The following is a 27,383-nucleotide window of genomic DNA, read 5'->3' on the forward strand; positions in this document are numbered from 1 at the left end:
TAATTTGTGGCGGTTTTTTCAGGGATTTAAATCCCCACCGCTATTCAGTGACATTTAGTCACTCTTTTGGGCCCTGGGGAGTTTCTCACTGGTTTAGCCCACACTTAGAATTTTTTTTTTGCACTGGGAGCTGAACGCAGCGATCAGGCCGCCATTTTGAAAAGCTGCCCCAATCTCTAAGTGAGCTTGTGGGTTCCCCCCACCCACATGGACACTACCCCACATTCCCAAGTGTGGACACCCCACTGTGCGGTCCCAGGGGGTCCCGCGTGTTCAGGCCCCCCCAACCTGGCAGGGGCCCTAATCACCTGCCCTGCACTCTTTCCCTGCCCCCTCCCCCCAACCCTTGGCAACACCACTCTGGCACCCTTGCTCTGGATGGCAATGCCTAGGTGCCAGTTGGGCAGTACCAAGCTGCCCATGTTCCAGGGCAAGGGCCAGGGGGACACCCTGCACTTAACCTGACCACCCAAGGGTCTCCGATGACCTGGGAGAACCCCGGGTGCCATTCCACCTGGTTCACATTTGTGTGGACCCGCACTGATCGGCGCTCGGCTGCAGCCTCTCTGGGGAGGCTGGAGAATTGAGACAGGATGTTAGACGCCGCCCAGGTAGGTCTTAAGTAGGTTTACGACCTGCGTCTGCGAGCGTCATTCGGTCCCGCCCATTTGGGGCAGTGTTCCGTCTCCGAAGTTTCGCGGAGCCTGTCGGGAGGCCTGCTGCCAGCCTCTCTCAGGATTCTCCTGCCTTCATGTGCTCTTGTTTGAGCGCACGCGGCCAGAGAAACGCGCCCAGAGTAAATGTTTCAGGTCGATAATCTTTTTCAACACTTTTTTTATCATTTACATAATGCCTTTAACATGTTTGAAAAGAACATTTTGGAAACAATCAAAAATTGGCACTTAAGGCAATATTAGGAAGTGAAATGTGGCCAAAAGGGTTACTTTTGAGGACCTTAAAGCAGTGGGGGGGGGGGGGGATTTTGGGAATGGAATTCTAGTGTACAGATGCAACTTGCCTGCTTTTGTATTCAGTGTCTCTACTTATGAAGCTCAAGATCCAAAATGCTTTACCAAAAACACTCAATTTATGATGAGTTTTATGGGACATTTTTCTACATAAATGCACCATGTGTTTGAAATTGATTTATGAAGAAGTACAATTGATCAGATTGTGGACCCAGGTAGATAAATAATTACATATTTAGCTTTTTGGCATGAGTCCCCAATATTCAGTGTCTTGTACAACCCAGATTTGATAGCAAATTTGCATTCTTGAACGGGCAAGTGAAGAGAGCTTACACAATTCATTGAATGCTGTATCAAATCGCATTCCTGCTGACAATTCTTACCTTTATTTTCAAAGCCCACCATGACCTTGCCCTGTCCAATCTTTGTAACATCCTCCAGCTCTAGAATTCTACAAGATCTTTGCACTCCTCCAACTCTGGTCTCATGCGTATCCCAGTATTAATTACAATGGGCAGTGCTTTCAACTACGTCCTAAGCTTTGGAATTCCCTTCTGAAACCTCTCAACCTCTCGATACTCCTTAAAGCCTGCCTCTTTGACCAAGAAATCATGTCATACTGCCGCCTCCCATGGCTCACTGTTAAATTATATTTGATAACACTTCTATGATGCACCTTGTGACACTTTGCTACATTAAATGCCCTACATGTTATTAGTTTTTGTTTTTTATCTAGTAGACAGGGCATAGGAAAACATGTAGTCAATGTAATTAATTTGTAAAATGTTTTAGGACTATTAACTAGAATAATACGGTTAAGGTCATCTTTGATTGAAGGTTAATGAACCAGAACTAGTTAACCTGGTGGTAAGGGAGAATCTTGCAAACAGTGATAATCTGAATTAATTTTCAAATGGGATTGAGTGGCAGATGGGAGTCCAAAACAATTTCCAAGTAAGGCAAACTTTGGAGGCCTGAGAAATGAATTGATTTCAAACTGCGCAGAACTCTGAAAATATAAACCTAAAGCCAATCATTGGGAAGTATTCAGAAATGTGTGAAATGTGATTCAAAGCCAGTAGATGAAAGCAAAGGCTCCACTTATGTGATAACCAACCATGGTCAGCAAGTAACATAGGACATTTTCAAGCTAATCGAAAAGGCTTACACAATTGTGTCGAAAATGGAAATCTAGCAGAGAAAGCAACAAAAGAACACGCAACAATTCATAAGAGATGAAATGTAGAATGCTAAAAATCAAACTTGGAAGGGATATTAAATTAAAAACATAAGTTTTAGTCATACTCTACCAAATAGCAGAAGCTGAACTGGATGGACCGTGCAAATTTTTTGTCTGGCAATTCCTGTCATAAAATGTGCTCCTATGAACACGGGTACAGATGAGATTATAATATGAATTGGAAGATTAGTTAAATGAGAAATTCTAAGTTTTTTCACAGCAGACGAGTCCAAAGGAACCTAAAAATAAGCAATGTGGAAGAACTCATTCAATAAAAGTTCTTTCAAAATGTTAAACTGTGCGGCATGGTGGTGCAGTGTTTAGCACTGCTGCCACACGGCGCCGAGGTCCCGGGTTCGATCAAAGCCCCGGGTCACTGTCTGGAGTTTTCACATTCTCCCTGTGTCTGCGTGGGCCTCACCCCCACAACCCAAAAATGTGCAAGTAGGTGGATTGGCCACGCTAAATTGCCCTTTAACTGAAAAAAAAAAAGAGTTGGGCATTTTAAATTTAAAGAAGAGAAAAGATAAAATGTTAACTCTCTTGTTGGATCCCATTTGGAATTTTATTCTGGGCACAGCATATTTTGGAGGATATATTTGCCATGGATGATACATTTATCAGAATTAAAACAGTCTGAAAATCGTTAATTGTGAGAAGTTGCATAGACTGGGCTTATATCCCCTTGAGCAAAGATGAGTAGGTGCTGATTTATTTGAGGTGCTTATGGACAGAACAGAGATTAATGTAAACAGCATTAAATTCTCCCATCACCAATCCATAAACCGAAAGGTGTTTTGATTTGTTTCCCTCTTTATAAGCGGTGGCGTATTTCCCAACCCCTCAGTTTTTTCTACAATAAACCAGCAACAAGCTCAGGATAGGATCAACTGTTGCACACATTCAAAATGCAAAAGGAGGATCGCAATGTCTCTTTCACACTCAGACAGTGAAGGAAGGGGCAGAGAAAAGGAGGATTTGGAGTACAGAGACCACATAGAAAATAAGTATTGGTTCACATGGGTTCCAGAGTCCAGAATCAAATGATATATTCCTTCATGGAGGTTAGCAGGTTGAAAACCAGTGCTGTATAATTGACTTTTCCGGTAGTGTTAACTTCATGAAATCTATAATTTATTTGAATTTGATTTATTGATTGATTTGAATTTGATTTTTTTGTCACTTGTACTGAGGTATAGTGAAAAGTATTGTTCTGCGTACAATCCAGACAAATCGTTCCATACGTGAAAAAATATGGGATATGCATAAATGCATAGGCATCGGTTGAGCACACGGAGTATAGTACTACTCAGTAGAGAAGATGTGTGAAGAGATCACTACAGTCCATAAGTCTTCAGGAGTCTCGTAACAGTGGGGAAGAAGTTGTTTTTGAACCTGTTAGTGTGTGTTCTCAGACTTTTGTATCTCCTGCCAAATGGAAGAAGTTGGAAGAGAGAATAACCTGGGTGGGAGGGGTCTTTGATTATGCTGCCCGCTTTCCCAAGCCAGCAGAAGGTGTAGACAGAATCAATGGATGGGAGGCGGGTTCAGGACTCTCTGTAGTTTCTTACGGTCTTGGGCCAAGCAGTTGCCATGCCAGGCTGTGATGCAACCAGATAGGATGCTTTCTATAGTGCAGCTGGTCAATGTGGATATGCTGAATTTCCTTAGTTTCCTGAGGAAGTATAGGCACTGTTGTGCTTTCTTGGCCGTAGCAATAACATGGGTGGACCAGGACAGATTGTTGGTGATGTACACACCTATGAATTTGAAGCTGTCAATCATCTCCTCCTTGGCACCATTGATGCAGACAGGGGTGTGTATCATACTTTGCTTCTTGATGTCGATGACCAGCTCTTTAGTTTTGCTGATGTTTAGGAAGAGATTGTTGTCGTTAAACCACGCCACCTGGTTCTTTATCTTTCTTCTGTACTCTGACTCATCATTGTTAAGATCTGAACCACCACGGTCATGTCATCAACAAACTTGTAGATGGAGTTTGAGCCAAGTTTTGCCCCATAGTTGTGTGTGATTAGGGTGTATAATAGGGGGCTAAATACGCAGCCTTGCAGGGCCCTAGTATTGAGGACTATCGTGGAGGAGGTGTGGTTGTATATCCTTACTGATTGTGGTCTATGGGTCAGGACATTCTGCCCCTGTCTGTATGGGCCTCACTCCCCACAGTGCAAAAGATGCGCAGGGTAGGTGGATTGGCCATGCTAACATTTTGCTCCTTAATTATAAATTTTAAAAATGTTTTAAAAGTTTGTAAAAGTGCATATTTTTTATTAAAATGTATGGTGTGAGATCTTAGTCCATCACTTTCGTTTGGTTGGGGTGGCCACAAACTTAAAGTTAGAGCTAGTCTGTTCAGTGGCCATTTCAGGAAGCACTTCTTCACACGCACGGTTGTGGAAATACAGAACACTCACGCACCAAAAAGCTATGGGTGCTGGATTAATGGAATTTTTTAAGCTCCAGATTGATAGATTTTTGTTGGGTAAGGTTTTCATGGGAGAATTCTGTTGGGTCAGGGTTTCATAGGATACAAAGGTGCAATACAGACAAGCCATGATCCCAATGAATGACAGAACAAACTCATGGGGCTCTTGAAATCTGTTTACCATATTTACTGCTTCAATATTGCAGGTGATTGAGTTCAGTGAACTGGATAAACCTAAAGTTAGGTTCCTGCGCCAAATTCTCCAGAAGCTACTTATGGAGACAGAGCCAGAAGAATTGGTGGCAATATTTCAACGGTAATATTTTGTAATTTTACTATTTCTATTATTTTGTTTTAGATAATAAATGTAACAATGTCATAAAAGTGTTCAGCCATGTCAATTGATTCTAAAATGGAGACTCCAATCAACATGTCTAAAATATAACTTTCTGTGCCTTGCTTTAGATATTGAGTTAAGTAGAAATAACTTTGTGCCCCACATGTTTACTTCAACACTATGGCTGTCTTAAGTTCTTTAATTTTAGATAAAATGGTGATTAGTGAAGTTAATCATTAAATCAGTAAATTAATATGGTATAAGAGTTTGAATTGTCGTCTTGAGTGATCTGGTGAGAAAGGGTTCTGCCTGCTAACGCTCGACATTTTACATGTCTGGAAGCCCCAGGATTGATCCTAACTGCGTTTGCTTAGATGACTTTTTTTCATGCGATGTGAGTATCACTGGCTGGGCCAGCATTTATTGTCCACCCCTTATTGCCCTTGAGAAGGTGGTGTGCAGCTTTCATGGTGGTGCACTGCTGTCCATGTGTTGTAGGAACACCCACAGTGTTGTTCGGAGGAAATTCCAGAATGTTGACACTGTAACAATGAAGGAAAGGTGATATAGTTCCATACCAGGGTATCTTGCAAAGGGTGTTGTTCCTATACATCTGCTGCTCTTGTACTTCTAGGTGGTAGAGGTTGTGGGTTTGGAAGGTGCTGTCGAAGCCTTAGTGAGTTACTACGGTGCATTGTGTAGGTGGCACAGCGCTGCCACTGTGCTGCACTGCACTGTGCACTGATGGTGGAGGGAGTGAATGTTTAAGGTGATGGGCGGGTGCCAATCAAGGGAGCAGCTTTGTCCTAGATGGTTTCGAGTTTTTTGAGTGTTGTATGAGATTATATATTGAAGTTGTGTGCAATTCGTATGCTGTCAATGGCCCACAACACCTCATGGATGCCCAGTTTTGAGTTGCGAAAACTGTTTGAAATCTATCCCATTTAACCCGATGGTAGTGTCACACAACACATCAGAGGGTATCCTCAATGTGAAGACAGGCTGTCAGCTCCAGAAGAACTATGTGGTGGTCACTCCCACCGATGCTGTCATGGACAGGTGCATCTGCAACAAGTAAATTGGTGAGGTCATGTTGGCCTTTGTCTTTTGTTGGCTCCCACACCCGCCAAAGACCCAATCTAGCAGCTATGTCCTTTAGGATTCAGCCAGCTCCTTCAGTTGTAGTTTTACCGAGTCACTCTTAGTGATGGACATTGAAGTCTCCCAATCTGAGTGCATTTTGTGACCTTGCCACCCTCAGTGCTTCATCCTACTAGTGTTCAATATCCAAGAGTACTTGTTCATCAACTATGGGGGAATGACAGTTGGCAAACAGGAGGTTTCCTTACCCACGTTTGACCTGATTAATGAGACTTCATGGTGTCCCTCCTGATTGTATACCACTGTCAGTGGGGCAAGGCGTATCGAGGGATGGCGAGAGTGATGTCTTGATGGCAGGGCCAGGGAGCGAACTCGTGTGCCATGGTGTTTCTCCCCCACCCTTATCTAACCTCCCCACACTCCTGGTAATATCTCCCCCCCCCCCCCCCCCCCAAAAAAAACCTCCAAACCCTCAGGGGCTGTTTAGCACAGGGCTAAATCGCTGGTTTTTAAAGCAGACCAAGGCAGGCCAGCAGCACGGTTCAATTCCCGTAACAGCCTCCCCGAACAGGTGCCGGAATGTGACGACTAGGGGCTTTTCACAGTAACTTCATTGAAGCCTACTTGGGACAATAAGCGATTTTCATTTCATTTTCTTATCTATCCTCCCTACACCCCTCCCGATATCCTCCAACCTTTCCCAGCTAATTCTAACTTCCAATTTTGGCACTAGCCCCAGGAGGACTTTGTGGGGTCGACAGAGCTGGGTGGTCTGCCCAATTCCATTCCATTTAGACTCTGTAGGGTTTGACACAACTGTGTGATTTGCTAGGCCATTTCATAAGGCAGTTAATAGTTAACCACGTCGCTATGAAGTCAGATTCACTATCCTAAATGGGGCATTAGAGAGCCAGATATGTTTTTACGACAATCAACAATGGTTTCAAGGCCACCATTATAATAATAATCTTTATTAGACTAGCTTTTAGTTCCAGACATATTAATTTAATTTGGGATTTGAACCCAAGTCCCCCAGAGCTATGAGTCTCTGAATTACAGGGACATTACGAGAGCATTGGGCCTCGGAATTACAGTGACATTACCAGAGCATCGGGCCTCGGAATTACAGTGACATTACCAGAGCATTGGGCCTCGGAATTACAGTGACATTACCAGAGCATTGGGCCTCGGAATTACAGTGACATTACCAGAGCATTGGGCCTCGGAATTACAGTGACATTACCAGAGCATTGGGCCTCGGAATTACAGGGACATTACCAGAGCATTGGGCCTCGGAATTACAGTGACATTACCAGAGCATTGGGCCTCGGAATTACAGTGACATTACCAGAGCATTGGGCCTCGGAATTACAGGGACATTACCAGAGCATTGGGCCTCGGAATTACAGTGACATTACCAGAGCATTGGGCCTCGGAATTACAGGGACATTACCAGAGCATTGGGCCTCAGAATTACAGGGACATTACCAGAGCATTGGGCCTCGGAATTACAGGGACATTACCAGAGCATTGGGCCACGGAATTACAGGGACATTACCAGAGCATTGGGCCTCGGAATTACAGTGACATTACCAGAGCATTGGGCCTCGGAATTACAGTGACATTACCAGAGCATTGGGACTCGGAATTACAGTGACATTACCAGAGCATTGGGCCTCGGAATTACAGTGACATTACCAGAGCATTGGGCCTCGGAATTACAGTGACATTACCAGAGTTTTGGGCCTCGGAATTACAGTGACATTACCACTAGGCTACCACCTCCCCTTAAAATATTAGCTAATCCCATACTCTGCTATGGTTTCTAACAGCAGTGTATGTAATCTAGCTCATTTATGAAAATTGTGGCAAAGATTTGTTATCAAAATGCTTTTACGTTTAGATAGAAATTTGCTGAAACAATTCGACACCTTCAGAATCAAACAGAAAAAGTCATTTCCAGCATCAAAACCATTTTGTAAGAGATTCTTTCCAGGCGTTAGTCTAATCAAACCGGATTATTTATTCAATGTTACAATGACTTTCAAGACTTCAACTTAGAATTACAAATTTACAGGCAGCATGGTGGTGCAGTGGGTTAGCCCTGCTACCTCACGGCGCCACAGTCCCAGGTTCGATCTTGGCTCTGGGTCACTGTCTGTGTGGAGTTTGCACATTCTCCCCGTGTTTACGTGGGTTTAGCCCCCACAACACAAAGATGTGCAGGCTAGGTGGATTAGCTAAGCAAAATTGCCCCTTAATTGGAAAAAATTAATTGGGTACTCTAAATTTATTTTAAAATATGAATTACAAATTTCAGATTTGATGACAATTAACTGTTTTGTGACTTGGAGAAAACTTGCACTGTATTCCAAATAATTGCTCTTGCACTAGTCTTCAACAATTAGGAAGTTCAAAAATTCAGTCTTCTGTCCAAGAACAGAAATTACAATCTGAAGTATCGAGTTGATAATTATTCGGATATTACACAATTTTTAAAATCTTTAACTGTTGATGTGAAATGAAACGAGACATTTTTTCACAGTCTTTCTATTCTATCATTGCAGGATCTCTGGAATTCCAAAGTTGGCAATGTTGCGGGAAGGCCTGAAACTTTTTATTACCCACTTCTTATTGAAGAATGCCTCCAGCCTGGGCACTTCAGAACAAACTAATTTGCTTAAAGAACGTGTGGAAATAGCTGAAAAGGCTTTACAAACTAAAGATACCGTACTGAAGTTTTAACCATCAAACACAACATAGAAGATTTCATATGAATTGGAGAATCTGTTCACAACTTCATGTCCAACAAGCACCTGTCTCAGTATTTTAACCAGTAAGATATGCATTGTAAAACAGGAGACAGTTTGTGTTGCTGCAATCAAAAGAAAATGATCAAGCTTCTACACTTCTAGAAATGGCCACTGGGTGGTGTATTTCTACCACGTCACTATCCTATACTAGTACATTTTCCTGGCTTTTCAATACTGATATGGTTCAAATTATAGTTTATAGCAGGTTATATTTCAATCTATATAGAAAATGCCAGTAATAAATGTTCTGTTCAAGGGAGTACTTATAAACAAAAAATGCAGCCATTTTATGTGTGAAAATTAATCACAAGCTTATGATTCTATTGTAACCCACATGAGAATATCAAGGAAGATATTCATGGAAGATAGATTAGGGTCTTAAAATGTGTTTGTTGTTGTTGAATTTCCCTAGACTAAGGTGGAGAAAATTTGATGTGTTTCTGAACAGTATATTCTAGATAGTCAGTGCCTAGAAATATTACCCGCATAATCCATGTGCTGATGATACTGAGCTACACTGGGTGGCATGGTGGCGCAGTGGTTAGCACTGTTGCCTCACGGCATTGAGGACCCGGGTTCAATCCCGGCTCGGTCACTGTCCGTGTGGAATTTGCACATTCTCCCTGTATCTGTGTGGGTCTCACCCCCACAATCCAACAATGTGCAGGAAGGTGAATTGGCTATGCTAAATTGCCTGTTAATTGGGAAAAAAAGAATTGGGTACTCTTTAAAAAAAAATTTTTTAAAGACATTGAGCTATACCTCTTTGCTCTTCTCTTGAACTTTTTACTGTCTTTGTGTTGTCAGATTCCACAAACGAATAGTAAAAAATTAAAGTACAAACTCTCACTTTTCCCAGTCACTAACTCAGATTGAACTAGAAAGGTTTTCAACCTCTGTGTCCTATTCCGGGTTCGACTCCCGGCTTGGGTCACTGTCTTTGCGGAGTCTGCACATTCTCCCCGTGTCTGCTTGGCAAGTCCCGAAAGACGTGCTGTTAGGTGAATTGGACATTCTGACTTCTTTCTTGGTGTACCCGAATAGGCACCGAAGTGTGGCGACTCAGGGATTTTCACAGTAACTTAATTGCCGTGTTAATGTAAGCCTACTTGTGACACTAATAAAGATTGTTGTTGTTGCTATTCATTTCCAAACTGAGCTTCCAACCACAATCCCTCCATCACAAAGACTGCAGTTCAAGATCTGTAATAATGTGCACTTCAAACTTTGCGTTTGGCCATCTGTTGCTGAATCACATCCATGTCATAGAATCATAGAATTTAGTGTGCAGAAGGAGGCCATTCGGCCCATCGAGCCTTCACCGACCCTTGGAAAGAGCACCCCACTCAAGCCCATGCCTCCACCCTTACCCAGTAACCACACCTAACCTTTTTGGAAGCTAAGGGCAATTTAGCATAGCCAATCCACCTAACCTGCACATCTTTGGATTGTGGGAGGAAACCAGAGCACCCGGAGGAAACCCACGCAGACATGGAGAGGACGTGCAGACAGTGACCCAAACCGGGAATTGAACCTGGGACCCTGGAGCTGTGAAGCAACTGTGCTAACCACTGTGCAGCCGTGCTGCCCTCCTAATTGTCACCCCTAATCTTGACTATTCTCATGCACCCCTGACAGCCTCCTCTCCATATGTCCATTCATCCAATCCCTGTTTGTAACCTGGAACCAGTCAATTTATGCTACTGTACTGTTCTTGCTGGCCTCTATTCACTCCCTAGTCTTAGGCCTCTACACTAGAACCCGAGAATTGGCCATTCCTGACTCTGGCACCTTGTACATACTCTACTTAATGCCACCAATAGCCAAAGGTCTTTCTGCCATCTATGCTCTAAATTCTCTCCCTTCGGCCATTCTTCTTCTTTGAGACAATCCTTAAGATTACCACTGTGACCAAATCTCCTCCTTGGCTCAATGCCCTTTGTATCTAGTTGCATCTTTGAAATGTCTTGCGATATTTATCTACAATGAAAGCACACTATCAAAAAAGTAATGCAAGAGATGGCAATCTTAAACATGTTAAGTATCCAATGTAGACATTGGAATTCGAGAGGTTAAAATTCCTTCCTCACCCATCCCTCTCCCAAATAATATTATCTCTCCAAATTTGCAGATGACACCAAGTTGGGTGGGAGAGTGAGCTGTGAGGAGGATGCAGAGATACTTCAGTGTGATTTGGACAAGTTGAATGGCAGATGCAGTAAAATTAGGAGAAAAGCCAGGTTATTTCCACTTTGGTAGCAAAAACGAGAAGGCAGGCTATTATCTCATCGGCCATTAATTAGGAGAGGGGAATGTGCAACGAGACCTAGGTGTCCTTGTACACCAGTCACTGCAGGTAAGCATGCAGAGTAACTTCATTGCAGTTTTAATGTAAGCCTACTTCTGACAATGATAACAAAGATGCAGCAGTGCTAACCACTGCATCATCGTGCTGCCCTGTCTTGCTGCAATTATACAGGGCCTTGGTGAGGACACACCTGGAGTATTGTGTGCAGTTTTGGTCTCTTGTCTGAGGAAGGATGTTCTTGCTCTCAAGGGAGTGCAGTGAAGGTTTACCAGACTGATTCCTGGGATGGCGGGACTGACATTTGAGAGATTGAATTGGGTTAGGATTATATTTGCTGGAGTTCAGAAGAATGAGGAGGGATCTCATTGAAAACTATAAATTTCTAACCGGACGAGACATACTAGATGCAAGAAGGGTGTTCCCGATGGTGGGTGTGTCCAGAACCAGTGGACACAGTCTGAGGATACGGGGTAGACCATTTAAGACGGATGAGAAATTTCTTCACCCAGAGAATGGTCGGCCTGTGGAATTCATTACCACAGGAAGTAGTTGAGGCAAAAACATTGTATCAATCAAGAAGCAGTTAGATATAGAATTTGGGGCAAAGGGGATCAAAGGATATGGGGGGGGGGGGGAATTAAGCTATTGAGTTGAATGATCATAATGAATGGCGGAGCAGACTCAGCGCCAAATGGCCTCCTTACTCCTATTTTCTATATACCAAGTCGACAGCTGCAGCAATGTAGCCAATGTGTATTGTCAGAAAACGATGTTTGTGTAATACTGAAATATGCTAAGGCTGAGTTCTTGCCCCAACATAATTCTTACCGGGTGTTGACTACATCATAAAGTCAATAATATAACAAAATATTGACTAAAAGCCATCTTGCCTTGATCTTCAAGTCAGGTAAAGCAAGGCAAGACTGCAAATCTGAAAGCATTTTCTATAATAAAGTGCTTTCAGCAATCAGCATAATAGGTTATAATCCATCCAAAGGCAGTCGCACAATGCATATACTGAAGATGCATAATTTCCAATAATTGCTGCAAAACACATTGCATTTGCAAGCTCCATAATTAATTCTACGGCCCATATATAGATATTAAATGTAATTTGCAATCAAAATTAAGCTGAATATATTTAAATGCAGCCCAGAAAAGTGAGAATACACCAAATCGGCAAATCAACTATTTTTCATCTAATAGGAAGCATTTTGCTTCAATGTATTTATAACACGGTCGCTCATAAAAATAATTACGCTCGGTCAATAATTTTTAATTTGAAACCGTGCACAGTAAGACCATTAATTTCCCCTATATTAACTGGGACTCACTTTGTGCTATGGGTTTGGATGGGGCAGAGTTTGTAAGGTGTATCCAGGAAGCCGCCTTGATGCAATGTGTAGATAGTTCATCTAGGGATGAGGCAGTACTCAATCTGGTATTGGGGAATGAGCCTGGACAGGTGGTTGAGGTTTCAGTAGGGGAACATTTTGGGAGTCGTGACCACAATTCTGTATAAGTTTTTTTTACAAACATTTTATTAAGGCATTTATTGTTTTATAACAACAAAAGATACAAATACAAATGTAAACATAGTTCAGTGCGTAACACATCCCTCCATCTCCCACTGTTCCTGCCTAATCTAGACAAAAAATAGCCTGACTCCCCCTACCTCTCCCTTATTGAATCTGCTGACAGTTTAGTTTTCTCCAAAGAAGTGAATAAACGGCTGCCACTTCCGAACGAACCCCAACGTTGATCCTCTGAGGGCAAACTTAATTTTCTCAAGTCTGAGAAACCCAGCTATGTCGCTAACCCATACCCCTGATTTCGGAAGCTTTGAGTCCCTCCACGCTAGTAATATCCGTCTCCGGGCTACCAAGGAGGCAAAGGCCAAAATGTCAGCCTCTCTCGCCCCCTGGACTCTCGAATCTTCTGACACTCCAAAGATCGCCAACTCTGGACTCAGCACCACCCTCGTTTTAAGTACCGTTTACATGACATCCGCAAATCTCTACCAGAATCCCCTAAGCTTCAGGCATGCCCAAAACATGTGGACATGGTTTGCGGGTCCTCCTGCACACCTCACTCACCTGTCACCTACCCAAAAAAACCTGCTCATCTGGGCCACCGTCATCTGTGCCCGGTGGACCACCTTGAATTATATCAGGCTGAGCCTGGCACATGGTGAGGACGTGTTGACTCTGCTCAGGGCATCCTCCCACAGAACCGTCTCTTAACTCCTTTCTTAACTCATCTTCCCATTTACGCTTTAGCTCACCTATCTGGGTTTCCTCCCACTCCATAAGTTCTTCATAGATTTTTGATACCTTCCCCTCCCCTACTCCCGTTCTAGAAACTACCATGTCCTGTATCCCCTGTGGCGGTAGAAGCGGAAAGGTCAAAACCCGCCTTCGCACAAAATCCCTCGCCTGCAGATAGCGAAACCCATTCCCTCCCGGCAATTCAAACTCCTCCTCCACACCCTCCAAACAGGGAAAGCTTCCATCAATAAATAGATCCCCCAGCCTCTCAATACCTGCTCTCTGTCACCTCCGAAACCACCCCATCCATCCTCCCCTGGACAAACCGGTGATTACCACAAATTGGAGCCCACACCGACGCTCCCTCCACTCCCATACGCTTCCGCCACTGCCCCAAACTCAGGGCCGCCACTACCAGCAGGCTTGTGGAGTACTGGGCCAGCAGGAATGGCAGAGGAGCCGTTACCAATGCCCCCAAACTTGTGCCCTTACATGAGGCCGCCTCCACACCCTCCCACACCGATCCCTCCCTGACTATCTACTTCCTAATCATGGCTATATTTGCCGCCCAATAGTAGTTCCTAATGTTCGGCAGTGCCAGCCAACCCTCTGCTCCGCTCCAACAGCGCTTTCTTTACTCGTGGGGTTTTACCCACCCACACAAACCCAGATATCACCTTATTCACCAGCTTAAAAAAGACCTTTGGTATAAAAACAGGGAGGCACTGGAAAACAAACAAAAATCTCGAGAAAACCAGCATCTTTAAGGTCGGTACCCTCCCAGTCAGTGACAACAGGAGCATGTTCCACCTCCGAAAGTCCTCCTTCATTTGTTCAACTAATCGGGCCCCAGTTTGGGGCGTACACATTTACCATTACCACCAGGGCCCCTTCCAGAACCTCATTCACCATTATGTACCATCCCCTCCCAGGTCTGTCACTGTGAGGGCTACCTTCTTGCTAAATAGAATTGCCACCCGCTCTTGCCCTCTTGTCGAACATTGCTTGATATGCTTACCCTACCCAGCTCTCCCTTACTGTCATCTCATCTTTAGCTCTCAGGTGCATCTCTTGGAGAAAGATTCTGTTGACCCTCCGACTTTTCAGGTGTGAGAAGACTCTGGATCTTTTGACTGGACCACTAAGTCCCCTTGTGTTCCAGGTGACTATCCTGATGGGGGGGTTTCTGTCCCCAATTCGTTTGGAGTCTGCCATGTTTGCCTTGTGGACATCCCCTGCATGCCTGGATTTGCCTTTGTTCTTAGCACATCCAAGATGGCCACCACCACCTTCTTTCCACTCAAACCCTCGGTAAGTTGTGTGACCAGCATTCTACCCTCTTCCCCCCTTGAGCTCCCCAGCTCTCCTCCCCCCCCCCCAACCCGGATCCCCTTTGATCGAGCAATCTACCCTCTCCTCCACTGCCCCCGCACCCCTCTTCCCCACATGGCTCCTCGCTGCTGCTCTGTCATTAAGTACAATTAAGGATGGTCCTTTTATCTCAACTCTATCTTTGATCTGTTCCCTTGAATCCGAGCAATGTCAAACATCTATCACAGGTTTCAGTACACTCAACTTTGGAGCACACCCAACCCTTTGTAGAGAATCCCAAAGCACCACAACCCTCTAAGTGAAGACAGTTCCCCTCATCTCAGTCCGATAAAAATCAACCTTTATCCTGAAGATGTTCCCCATATTAGCCAGGGGAATCACCCCCTCAGCATCTGCCCCATCAAGCCCTTCCAAATAGTTTAACTTTCTTTTAAACAGGGGTACCCACTTAATTTACTCAGCTTCTTATTATAGGGTAACTCTCTCATCCCAGGAATCAATTTAGTGAACCTTTGCTGCATTTGTAATCTTATTTTCCACTCAAACTATACCTCTTTGGGGCCTCCTCACAGCTTATATTTCCACTTGGCATTATATCCTCAACAATCCTAGATGCACTACTGTTCGTCTCTTTATCAGAGTCATTAATATAGATTGTAAATAACTGATCCTTGCATCATTCTGCTAGTTACAGTCTGTCAACTTAATTATGCACTTTTTAATCCTAACTCTGCTTCCTGTCATTTAACCATTCCTTCAACCATTTTACCTTCAACTCAATGAGCCTTTATCTTAACCTTTTGTGTAGTGCCTTTTCTTTTGGAAATCAAAGTGTTTTACATCTATCCTTTATCGACTCTACTAGCTACAGCCTCAAAATTCTCTAACAATTTTCCTTCATAAAACCATGTTGTCACTTTCTGATTATACTGATACTCTGCACATTGTCAGCTGTATGCAAATGCCACTGACTGTCTTGTTTCATAGGCAATTCCACATTAACTGCATTTGTAAATCACCGATCCTTGCATGATTCCACTAGTTACAGTCTGTCAATTATGTACTATTTATCCCAACGCTTTGCTGAAGAGTTCAAGTGCTATTTGTCTTGGCATGTATTGAATTCCCTTTTTTTAACCTTGGGGATGGGTGTGACCCTAATCTGTCCCATGTCCTTTGGGACACTCCTGCTCACAGGGAGCTGTCCAGCTTCCACTGCATTCCCATGCAGGGGCAGGTTTAGCACAGTGGGCTAAACAGCTGGCTTGTAATGCAGAACAAGGCCAGCAGCGCGGGTTCAATTCCCGTACCGGCCTCCCCGAACAGGCGGTGGAATGTGGCGACTGGGGGCTTTTCACAGTAACTTAATTGAAACCTATTTGTGACAATAAGTGATTATATTATTATTATGTAGCAGTTTAACTGGTGAGGCATTGTCCTCACTGTCTAGCTCCCAGTTTGGAAACTTTCTTTGTCCCTAGTTAAATCCTGAAGGAAGGTGTTTGCTAACCAGAGGAGTTAACCCGAAAGAAGGAGTTTGCTAATGAGTTTCTTTTTTAATTCTATGGGACTCACCTTGGCCTCTTTAGCTTTGACTCCATCCTGACTCCCTTTACTTTTTTTTAAGATAAATTTAGAGTACCCAATTCATTTTTTCCAATTAAGGGGCAGTTTAGCTTGACCAATCCACCTACCCTGCACATCTTTGGGTTATGGGGGTGAAATTCATGCAAACATGGGGAGAATGTGCAAACGGACAGTGTCCCAGAGCCGGGATCGAACCTGGGACCTCGGCGCCGTGAGGCGGCTGTGCTAACCACTGTGCCACCGTGCTGCCCGACTCCCTTTACTTAGCAACGCTTTTTCTTGTTTCCCTAATCCTAATTAGTCCTGTAGGCTTTGAGGGACTTTGTCAGCTCTCTGCAGCTGAGCAGAATTTTGCTGGTTCCCTTCTGCCTCCATAGTCCCCACAGACTTGATTTGGGCCCTCCAGGCACAATGCCTGGCACCCAGCCAAGTCATTGCCCAGCAGTTGGCCAACCTACCTCTCTGAACAACACCGACCTACACTGCACCAGTGACCAACTTAATCTGCAGGTAAATTTTTACTAAGGGAACCTTTAAACATCTGCCAGTAAACCCTTTTGCCAACATTGGTATTTGTTCTGCTTTAGGGCGGTATCTTCGCAACCTTCACTGCAAGCAGTGTTTGGAAACAACCTGTCCCCCTCAAAATAGTTATTTTTCTGCGAGAAGCTTGTGATGCAAAAGAGGTCATTTCCCCTTCAGGCAAGAAACTTTGGCAGGCATTTTGTCGTACTCCCACTTTTGAGCCTGGGTTCAAAACTGTCAAGACTTTAGACGTGATCTTGGCCGGTCTTTTGAAGAACCAATGTTTTCCTTTATGCCAAGGCTTTCTGCAGTGGAAACATGCAGGTCCCAATTGGCATATCTCCCTGGTTCTTTTTTAAAGTCAGGAATTGAGCTTCCCTATCTTCTCTACTCTCCTTTGCTCTTGAGTCACTGTTCCAGCTACCTTCATATTATCTTGCTCTGGTTGGTAGGATTTGCTAAATCCAAATTTGTTTAGGGACTCGATAGTCAGGGGCACAGATAGGAGATTTTGTGGGAGCGTGAGAGACTCACGTTTGGTATGTTGCCTCCCAGGTGCAAGGGTACGTGATGTCTCGGATTGTGTTTTCCGGGTCCTTAGGGGGGAGGGGGAGCAGCCCCACGTCGTGGTCCACATTGGCACTTACTACATAGGTAGGAAAGGGGACAAGGATGTCAGGCAGGCTTTCAGGGAGCTAGGATGGAAGCTCAGAACTAGAACAAACAGAGTTGTTATCTCTGGGTTGTTGCCCGTGCCACGTGATAGTGAGATGAGGAATAGGGAGAGAGAGCAATTAAACATGTGGCTACAGGGATGGTGCAGGCGGGAGGGATTCAGATTTCTGGATAACTGGGGCTCTTTCTGGGGAAGGTGGGACCTCTACAGACAGGATGGTCTACATCTGAACCTGAGGGGCACAAATATCCTGGGGGGGAGATTTGTTAGTGCTCTTTGGGGGGGTTTAAACTAATGCAGCAGGGGCATGGGAACCTGGATTGTAGTTTTAGGGTAAGGGAGAATGAGAGTATAGAGGTCAGGAGCACAGATTTGACGTCGCAGGAGGGGGCCAGTGTTCAGGTAGGTGGTTTGAAGTGTGTCTACTTCAATGCCAGGAGTATACGAAATAAGGTAGAGGAACTGGCAGCATGGGTTGGTACCTGGGACTTCGATGTTGTGGCCATTTCGGAGACATGGATAGAGCAGGGACAGGAATGGATGTTGCAGGTTCCGGGGTTTAGGTGTTTTAGTAAGCTCAGAGAAGGAGGCAAAAGAGGGGGAGGTGTGGCGCTGCTAGTCAAGAACAGTATTACGGTGGCGGAGAGGATGCTAGATGGGGACTCATCTTCCGAGGTAGTATGGGCTGAGGTTAGAAACATGAAAGGAGAGGTCACACTGTTGGGAGTCTTCTATAGGCCTCCAAATAGTTCTAGGGATGTAAAGGAAAGGATGGTGAGGATGATCCTGGATAAGAGCGAAAGTAACAGGGTAGTTATTATGGGAGACTTTAACTTTCCAAATATTGACTGGAAAAGATATAGTTCGAGTACATTAGATGGGTCGTTTTTTGTACAGTGTGAGCAGGAGGGTTTCCTGACACAATATGTTGACAGGCCAACAAGAGGCGAGGCCACGTTGGATTTGGTTTTGGGTAATGAACCAGGCCAGGTGTTGGATTTGGAGGTAGGAGAGCACTTTGGGGACAGTGACCACAATTCGGTGACGTTTACGTTAATGATTGAAAGGGATAAGTATACACCGCAGGGCAAGAGTTATAGCTGGGGGGAGGGCAATTATGATGCCATTAGACGTGACTTGGGGGGGATAAGGTGGAGAAGTAGGCTGCAAGTGTTGGGCACACTGGATAAGTGGAGCTTGTTCAAGGATCAGCTACTGCGTGTTCTTGATAAGTATGTACTGGTCAGGCAGGGAGGAAGGCGTCGAGCGAGGGAACCGTGGCTTACCAAAGAAGTGGAATCTCTTGTTAAGAGGAAGAAGGAGGCCTATGTGAAGATGAGGTGTGAAGTTTCAGTTGGGGCGATGGATAGTTACAAGGTAGCGAGGAAGGATCTAAAGAGAGAGTTAAGACGAGCAAGGAGGGGACATGAGAAGTATTTGGCAGGTAGGATCAAGGAAAACCCAAAAGCTTTCTATAGGTATGTCAGGAATAAGCGAATGACTAGGGAAAGAGTAGGACCAGTCAAGGACAGGGATGGGAAGTTGTGTGTGGAGTCTGAAGAGATAGGCGAGATACTAAATGAATATTTTTCATCAGTTTTCACTCAGGAAAAAGATAATGTTGTGGAGGAGAATGCTGAGACCCAAGCTAATAGAATAGATGCATTGAGGTACGTAGGGAAGAGGTGTTGGCAATTCTGGACAGGCTGAAAATAGATAAGTCCCTGGGTCCTGATGGGATTTATCCTAGGATTCTCTGGGAGGCCAGGGAAGAGATTGCTGGACCTTTGGCTTTGATTTTTATGTCATCATTGGCTACAGGAATAGTGCCAGAGGACTGGAGGATAGCAAATGTGGTCCCTTTGTTCAAAAAGAGGAGCAGAGACAACCCCGGCAACTATAGACCGGTGAGCCTCACGTCTGTAGTGGGTAAAGTCTTGGAGGGGATTATAAGAGACAAGATTTATAATCATCTAGATAGGAATAATATGATCAGGGATAGTCAGCATGGCTTTGTGAAGGGTAGGTCATGCCTCACAAACCTTATCGAGTTCTTTGAGAAGGTGACTGAACAGGTAGACGAGGGTAGAGCAGTTGATGTGGTGTATATGGATTTCAGCAAAGCGTTTGATAAGGTTCCCCACGGTAGGCTATTGCAGAAAATACGGAGGCTGGGGATTGAGGGTGATTTAGAGATGTGGATCAGAAATTGGCTAGCTGAAAGAAAACAGAGGGTGGTGGTTGATGGGAAATGTTCAGAATGGAGTTCAGTTACAAGTGGAGTACCACAAGGATCTGTTCTGGGGCCGTTGCTGTTTGTCATTTTTATCAATGTCCTAGAGGAAGGCGCAGAAGGGTGGGTGAGTAAATTTGCAGACGATACTAAAGTCGGTGGTGTTGTCGATAGTGTGGAAGGATGTAGCAGGTTACAGAGGGATATAGATAAGCTGCAGAGCTGGGCTGAGAGGTGGCAAATGGAGTTTAATGTAGAGAAGTGTGAGGTGATTCACTTTGGAAGGAATAACAGGAATGCGGAATATTTGGCTAATGGTAAAGTTCTTGGAAGTGTGGATGAGCAGAGGGATCTAGGTGTCCATGTACATAGATCCCTGAAAGTTGCCACCCAGGTTGATAGGGTTGTGAAGAAGGCCTATGGAGTGTTGGCCTTTATTGGTAGAGGGATTGAGTTCCGGAGTCAGGAGGTCATGTTGCAGCTGTACAGAACTCTGGTACGGCCGCATTTGGAGTATTGCGTACAGTTCTGGTCACCGCATTATCGGAAGGACGTGGAGGCTTTGGAGCGGGTGCAGAGGAGATTTACCAGGATGTTGCCTGGTATGGGCGGAAAATCTTATGAGGAAAGGCTGATGGACTTGAGGTTGTTTTCGTTGGAGAGAAGAAGGTTAAGAGGAGACTTAATAGAGGCATACAAAATGATCAGGGGGTTAGATAGGGTGGACAGTGAGAGCCTTCTCCCGCGGATGGAAATGGCTGGCACGAGGGGACATAGCTTTAAACTGAGGGGTAATAGATATAGGACAGAGGTCAGAGGTAGGTTCTTTACGCAAAGAGTAGTGAGGCCGTGGAATGCCCTACCTGCTACAGTAGTGAACTCGCCAACATTGAGGGCATTTAAAAGTTTATTGGATAAACATATGGATGATAATGGCATAGTGTAGGTGAGATGGCTTTTGTTTCGGTACAACATCGTGGGCCGAAGGGCCTGTACTGTGCTGTATCGTTCTATGTTCTATGTAAACGTTTATAGATTATGTCAAAGTAATTAGCCATGACAGCTGCATCTCTGACTTTGCGCTAACCACTTCTACTTTCAATTTTCCTTTAAATTCAGATTTACTTTGCTTGCTGCAATGGATTTAAGTCCTGGATGCAAACCCCATTTCTGTCACAGACAGAAAGTATGGTACTCTCTTTCTACATATATTTTTTTTAATGGAAAGAGTTGTGTCTTTTGGAGGAGGTATTCCAATTAACTATTCAGCAGCTGTAATGATTGGAACACTTTAGAAATATTGGCTTCTAAATATTGGTGAGTAATGTTGGAAGTCACCACTATACCACCTTGCAACCCTATTTGAATTGGGAATTGAAAGCTAGAATCAGTAATGCTGGCCATGAAACTATCATTCTCCCCTGATTTACTAACTCCCCCTTTAGGGAAGGAAATCTGCCATCCTTACTGGGTCTGGCCGACATGTGACTCCCGACCCCCAGCGCTGTGGTTGACTCTTAACTGCCCCCCTGAAAGTTATTTAGGTCAAGGATAATTGGAGATGACAACAAATGCTGCCCACAACGGCCCCGCATCCGTGAAAAAAAAAGTTTTTAAAACATCCAAAATCTTTAAATTATTTTGATCTTTGATTTTAGACGATAAACTGCAACATGTGCTCCCCCCGCCTCTAACATTTGCCACTCTAGAGCTGACCTCGGCTGTAAACCCAGGTGAATAATATTGTCCAGCCACCCTCAGTGCACCCCTGCCTCCAACACACACACCTGTAGTGTACACATTGCAGGCCCTGCCACGTAAATTGAACTTTTTTGCTGCTCATCTGGGGGGTCGCTACGGCTGAAGAGATAACAAACTTCTTTAGTTCTATCCCAGCTGGGCAAACCGGGGCTATCTTGAAATTATGGCCTGATCAATAATTGATAATGGTAATCCGGCCCACCGCATAATCACACAAATTGCCGTGAACCTTCCAAAGGAATACCTCACACCTTATCTTTTTGGTATGTGTCTTTCCCTCTGTAAGGACATGGGGCCCATTGTCCTCTTGAGCTCAACAAATGAATGGGGGAGACTCTAGGTGTCACTGTCCTTTTTCGTAACAGATCCTGTCTTGGGAGGGAGACGGACTTACTTGTCAGGATGTGTCTAATGAATCCATAAACCTTCCAGTTATGGAGTGGTTTTGTTTCTCACTTCCTTTATTTAGATTACTTGCGACGTTTATCTGTCGTATTTCAGGTGAGGGAGAGAGAGCCCTTGTTGTTATTTTCATATTTCAAACCAATTAGTCTGCAGGTTCTCCTCGTGTCTGCGTGGGTTTCCACCCGGTGCTCCGGTTTCCTCCCACGTCCCAAAAGGCATGTTGTTAGGTCAATTGGACATTCTGAATTCTCCCTCTGTGTACCTGAAAAGGTGCCGGAATGTGGCGACTAGGGGCTTTTCACAGTAATTTCATTGCAGCCTACTTGTGACAATAAAGATTATTTATAAAAATTAACGTGTGCACGTGTTGTTTGAAAAAGAAAGTTTCTCAAACCCTCCAAGCCTCGGATAAAATCAGATAAAATTGAAAATACTCAGCACGTTAGCATCTGTGGAGATGGAAACAAGAGCGGACCTTAAATCGATTCAATCACTTGAACTGGCGAGATCGGTCAGTCGGAAGGGACCATTTGTACAAATCTGCATTTGTACATTTCCAATTAAGAAGTGAGCATGAGGGCAGCACGGTGGCACAGTGGTTAGCACTGGGACTACGATACTGAGGACCCGGGTTTGAATCCCGGCCCTGGGTCACTGTCCGTGTGGAGTTTGCACATTCTCCCTGTGTCTGAATGGGTTTCACCACCACAACCAAAAGATGTGTAGGGTAGGTGGATTGGCCACGCTAAATTGCCCCTTAATTGGAAAAAAAATAATTGGGTACTCTAAATTTTTTTTTTTTTAAAGAAGTGAGCATGGTCTGACAGAGGATTGAACCAAATTGGAGCTCAGTGGTATTTGCGCCGTTTCCTATCCACTGGCGTTGTGGACAGGCTCACTTTTTGCTGAAACAAACTAGTGCCTGTGAAAATGTTTGTCTGTTTGTATGTATCTCCCTCAAAGCTTTCTTTCACATTGCTCATTTGTCCCCCCCTTCCAGTCCTGTTTATAGGGGTGATATCGCCATTAGTAATCTTATGCCCTTGCATTTGGTTTTGAGGAATTTCACAAAGGAGTTGTGTGCTAATATCAAATTGTGAAACCATGCGGCCTTCATCTAGTTCAATGTCTTGAGGCCCTGTTTACCAACTCTACCCTCGACATCAATTCAATGCCCCCCCCCCCCCCCCCGCCGCCCCCTCCCCCATCCATGACCTCTGGTTGAATTAGATAATTCCCAACCTCGCTGAGGAATGAGCTTCACACTCCGACCTTCTCCATCACAAGACTGCTTACTTCCAAATTCATAACTTCATCTGACTCCACCCATGTCTCAACCTATCTTCTGCTGAAGCCCTCATGTGTCGCCTTGTCCCCTCCAGTGCTGAATATCCTATTACTCTCCTAGCTAGCATTCAACCCTCCACCCTTCAAAAACAGTCACCTCGTTCAAAATTCTGCTTGAAACATCTTAGCCTCAAAGAACAAAGAACAAAGAAATGTACAGCATAGGAACAGGCCCTTCGGCCCTCCAAGCCCGTGCCGACCATGCTGCCCGACTAAACTACAATCTTCTACACTTCCTGGGTCCGTATCCTACTATTCCCATCCTATTCATATATTTGTCAAGATGCCCCTTAAATGTCCCTATCGTCCCTGCTTCCACCACCTCCTCCGGTAGCGAGTTCCAGGCACCCACTACCCTCTGCGTAAAAAACTTGCCTCGTACATCTACTCTAAACCTTGCCCCTCTCACCTTAAACCTATGCCCCCTAGTAATTGACCCCTCTACCCTGGGGAAAAGCCTCTGACTATCCACTCTGTCTATGCCCCTCATAATTTTGTAGACCTCTATCAGGTCTCCCCTCAACCTCCTTCGTTCCAGTGAGAACAAACCGAGTTTATTCAATCGCTCCTCATAGCTAATGCCCTCCATACCAGGCCACATTCTGGTAAATCTCTTCTGCACCCTCTCTAAAGCCTCCACATCCTTCTGGTAGTGTGGCGACCAGAATTGAACACTATACTCCAAGTGTGGCCTAACTAAGGTTTATACAGCTGCAACATGACTTGCCAATTCTTATACTCAATGCCCCGGCCAATGAAGGCAAGCATGCTGTATGCCTTCTTGACTACCTTCTCCACCTGTGTTGCCCCTTTCAATGACCTGTGGACCTGTACTCCTAGATCTCTTTGACTTTCAATACTCTTGAGGGTTCTACCATTCACTGTATATTCCCTACCTGCATTAGACCTTCCAAAATGCATTACCTCACATTTGTCCGGATTAAACTCCATCTGCCATCTCTCCGCCCAAGTCTCCAGACAATCTAAATCCTGCTGTATCCTCCGACAGTCCTCATCGCTATCCGCAATTCCACCAACCTTTGTGTCGTCTGCAAACTTACTAATCAGACCAGTTACATTTTCCTCCAAATCATTTATATATACTACAAAGAGCAAAGGTCCCAGCACTGATCCCTGTGGAACACCACTGGTCACAGCCCTCCAATTAGAAAAGCATTCTTCCATTGCTACTCTCTGCCTTCTATGGCCTAGCCAGTTCTGTATCCACCTTGCCAGCTCACCCCTGATCCCGTGTGACTTCACCTTTTGTACTAGTCTACCATGAGGGACCTTGTCAAAGGCCTTACTGAAGTCCATATAGACAACATCCACTGCCCTACCTGCATCAATCATCTTAGTGACCTCCTCGAAAAACTCTTATCAAGTTAGTGAGACACGACCTCCCCTTCACAAAACCATGCTGCCTCTCACTAATACGTCCATTTGCTTCCAAATGGGAGTAGACCCTGTCTCGAAGAATTCTCTCCAGTAGAACCAAGACAAGCCTTGGTCACCATTAGAACCCCGGTTCCTCAAATGTAGAATTCCTCAATTTCAATCACTTTAGGGCTTTGCCTAAAAGTTCATGGGATGTGGGTGTCACTGGTTAGGCCAACATTTATTGCCCATCCCTAATTGCCCTGAAGAAGTTGGTGGTGAGCTGCCTTATTGAACCGCTGCCGTCCATGTAGTGTAGGCACACCCACAGTGCTGTTTGGGAAGGAGTTCCAGGATTTTGACACAGGGACAATGAAGGAATAGCGATACTTTTCCAAGTCAGGATGGTGTGTGATTGGAGAGGAACTTCCAGGTGGTGCTGTTTCTGTGTGTCTGCTGTTCTTGTCTTTCCTGATACAGAGGTTTTGAGTGTGGAAGGTGCTGCCTAAGGAGCCTTAGAGAGTTCCTGTAGTGCATCTTTTAGATGGTGTACAAGGCTGCCACTGTGGGTCGGTGGCTGAGGGAGCGGAAAGGGTACCAATCAAGGGGGTTGCTTTCTTTCTGGATGTTGTTGAACTTCTAAAGCAGTGTTTTTCAAACTGTTTTGCTCGCCACCCACGCCAGCCGCCCCTCGCCACCCACGCCGGCCGCCCCTCGCCACCCACGCCGGCCGCCCCTCGCCACCCACGCCGGCCACCCCTCGCCACCCACGCCGGCCGCCCCTCGCCACCCACGCCGGCCGCCCCTCGCCACCCACGCCGGCCGCCCCTCGCCACCCACGCCGGCCGCCCCTCGCCACCCACGCCGGCCGCCCCTCGCCACCCACGCCGGCCGCCCCTCGCCACCCACGCCGGCCGCCCCTCGCCACCCACGCCGGCCTGCTGAGGGGACACGTATGCGCGGGATGGCTGGCATTCTGAAAGCCGGTCGCAGCCGGCATTTTTAAAAGCTGGTCGTGGCCATTGGGCACTTCTTCCAGTGATCGGGAACGCCATGACCGATGGCCCCGCGACCCAACCTGAGTTTGAAAATGACTGTTCTGGAGTATTGTTGGAGTTGCACTCATCTAGACGAGGGGAGAGTGTTCCTTCACACTCCTAGCCTGTGCCTTGTAGATTGTGGACAAGCTTTGGGCAGTCAGGAGGTGAGTTACTTGCCACAAGATTCCTAGCCTCTGAATTGCACTGGTAGCCATAGTATTTATATGGCTAGTTCAGCTTCTGGTAAATGGTAACCCCCAGAATATTGATATTGGGGGATTCAGCGATGGTAATGCCATTGAATGCCAAAGAACGATGATTAGATTCTCTCTTGTGGACTTCCGGTGGCGCTCTCGTGGAAGCAGGTCGCAGGTCGGATCGCTCCCGCCCGCGATGGGCAAACAGACCTGTTTCACAGGATTTTCTCGGGACCTGACGACCTGAATCGGTGGAGGAGACGAAGGGAAGAGGTTTTCCCCCCGGGGTATGGACAGTTGGACCAGAAGTGGTCGAGTGGAGCGGCAAAAGTCGAAGCAGGAGCAGCGGGGACCCCAGACCGGGCGGCGAAGCATAGCGGACGGCAGGGACCAGGGAGCAGCAGATGGAGTTTTTTAGAAACTGCTTCGCCGAACTGAAGAGGGACACGTTGGACCCGATGAGGGCGGTGATGGACCGAGTGGTCGAGGCACAGGCGGGCCAAGAGAAGGCGCTAAGCGAGGTCGTGGTGAAGCTCTCCAGCCAGGCGGACACGGTAACGGAGCTGGAGCACGAGGTGGAGGAGCTTAACTCCCACCAGAGGAGGATGCAGGAGCAGCTTGAAGAGCTGGGGAATAGAGCCAGGAGGCAGAACCTGAGGATCGTGGGCCTCCCCGAGGGCTGTGAGGGATCGGATGCGGGTGCATATGTGATGGGTATGGTCGGGGCGCTGATGGGACCGGAGGCCTTCCCTCGACCCCTGGAGATGGATGGGGCGCATAGAGCCCCCGCAAGGAAGTGGGACGGGCGACCGACCGAGGGCCTTGGTGGTTCGCTTTCACCGGCTGGCTGACAGGGATCGTGTACTGCGATGGGCCAAGGCGGAGAGGAGCAGCAGATGGGAGAACTGCGAGGTGCGCATCTACCAGGACTTGGGAACGGAGCTGGCCAAGAGGCGTGCAGGATTCATCAAGGTAAAGGCAGCCCTCTGCTAAAGGCAGGTGAGGTTTGGAATGCAAACAGTGAATGGTAGAACCCTCAAGAGTATTGAAAGTCAAAGAGATCTAGGAGTACAGGTCCACAGGTCATTGAAAGGGGCAACACAGGTGGAGAAGGTAGTCAAGAAGGCATACGGCATGCTTGCCTTCATTGGCCGGGGCATTGAGTATAAGAATTGGCAAGTCATGTTGCAGCTGTATAGAACCTTAGTTAGGCCACACTTGGAGTATAGTGTTCAATTCTGGTCGCCACACTACCAGAAGGATGTGGAGGCTTTAGAGAGGGTGCAGAAGAGATTTACCAGAATGTTGCCTAGTATGGAGGGCATTAGCTATGAGGAGCGATTGAATAAACTCGGTTTGTTCTCACTGGAACGAAGGAGGTTGAGGGGAGACCTGATAGAGGTATACAAAATTATGAGGGGCATAG

The 27,383-nt window shown here is 45.7% G+C and overlaps 1 protein-coding gene across 1 annotated transcript in view; it reads left to right on the top strand.

Annotated features, from left to right (window-relative positions):
* The window catches only part of nom1 (nucleolar protein with MIF4G domain 1), a 79,361-nt gene extending 69,305 nt beyond the window's left edge, over positions 1 to 10,056 (top strand). The window contains exons 10-11 of the mRNA XM_072508210.1: positions 4,858 to 4,967; positions 8,657 to 10,056. Coding sequence (XP_072364311.1) covers positions 4,858 to 4,967; positions 8,657 to 8,834 — 288 coding nt within the window. The 3' untranslated portion in view covers positions 8,835 to 10,056. The remainder of the gene's footprint in view (positions 1 to 4,857; positions 4,968 to 8,656) is intronic.
* The last annotated feature ends 17,327 nt before the right edge of the window (positions 10,057 to 27,383 follow it).

This window comes from Scyliorhinus torazame, chromosome 6, assembly GCF_047496885.1.
Source record: "Scyliorhinus torazame isolate Kashiwa2021f chromosome 6, sScyTor2.1, whole genome shotgun sequence".
Lineage (NCBI taxonomy): Eukaryota > Metazoa > Chordata > Chondrichthyes > Carcharhiniformes > Scyliorhinidae > Scyliorhinus > Scyliorhinus torazame.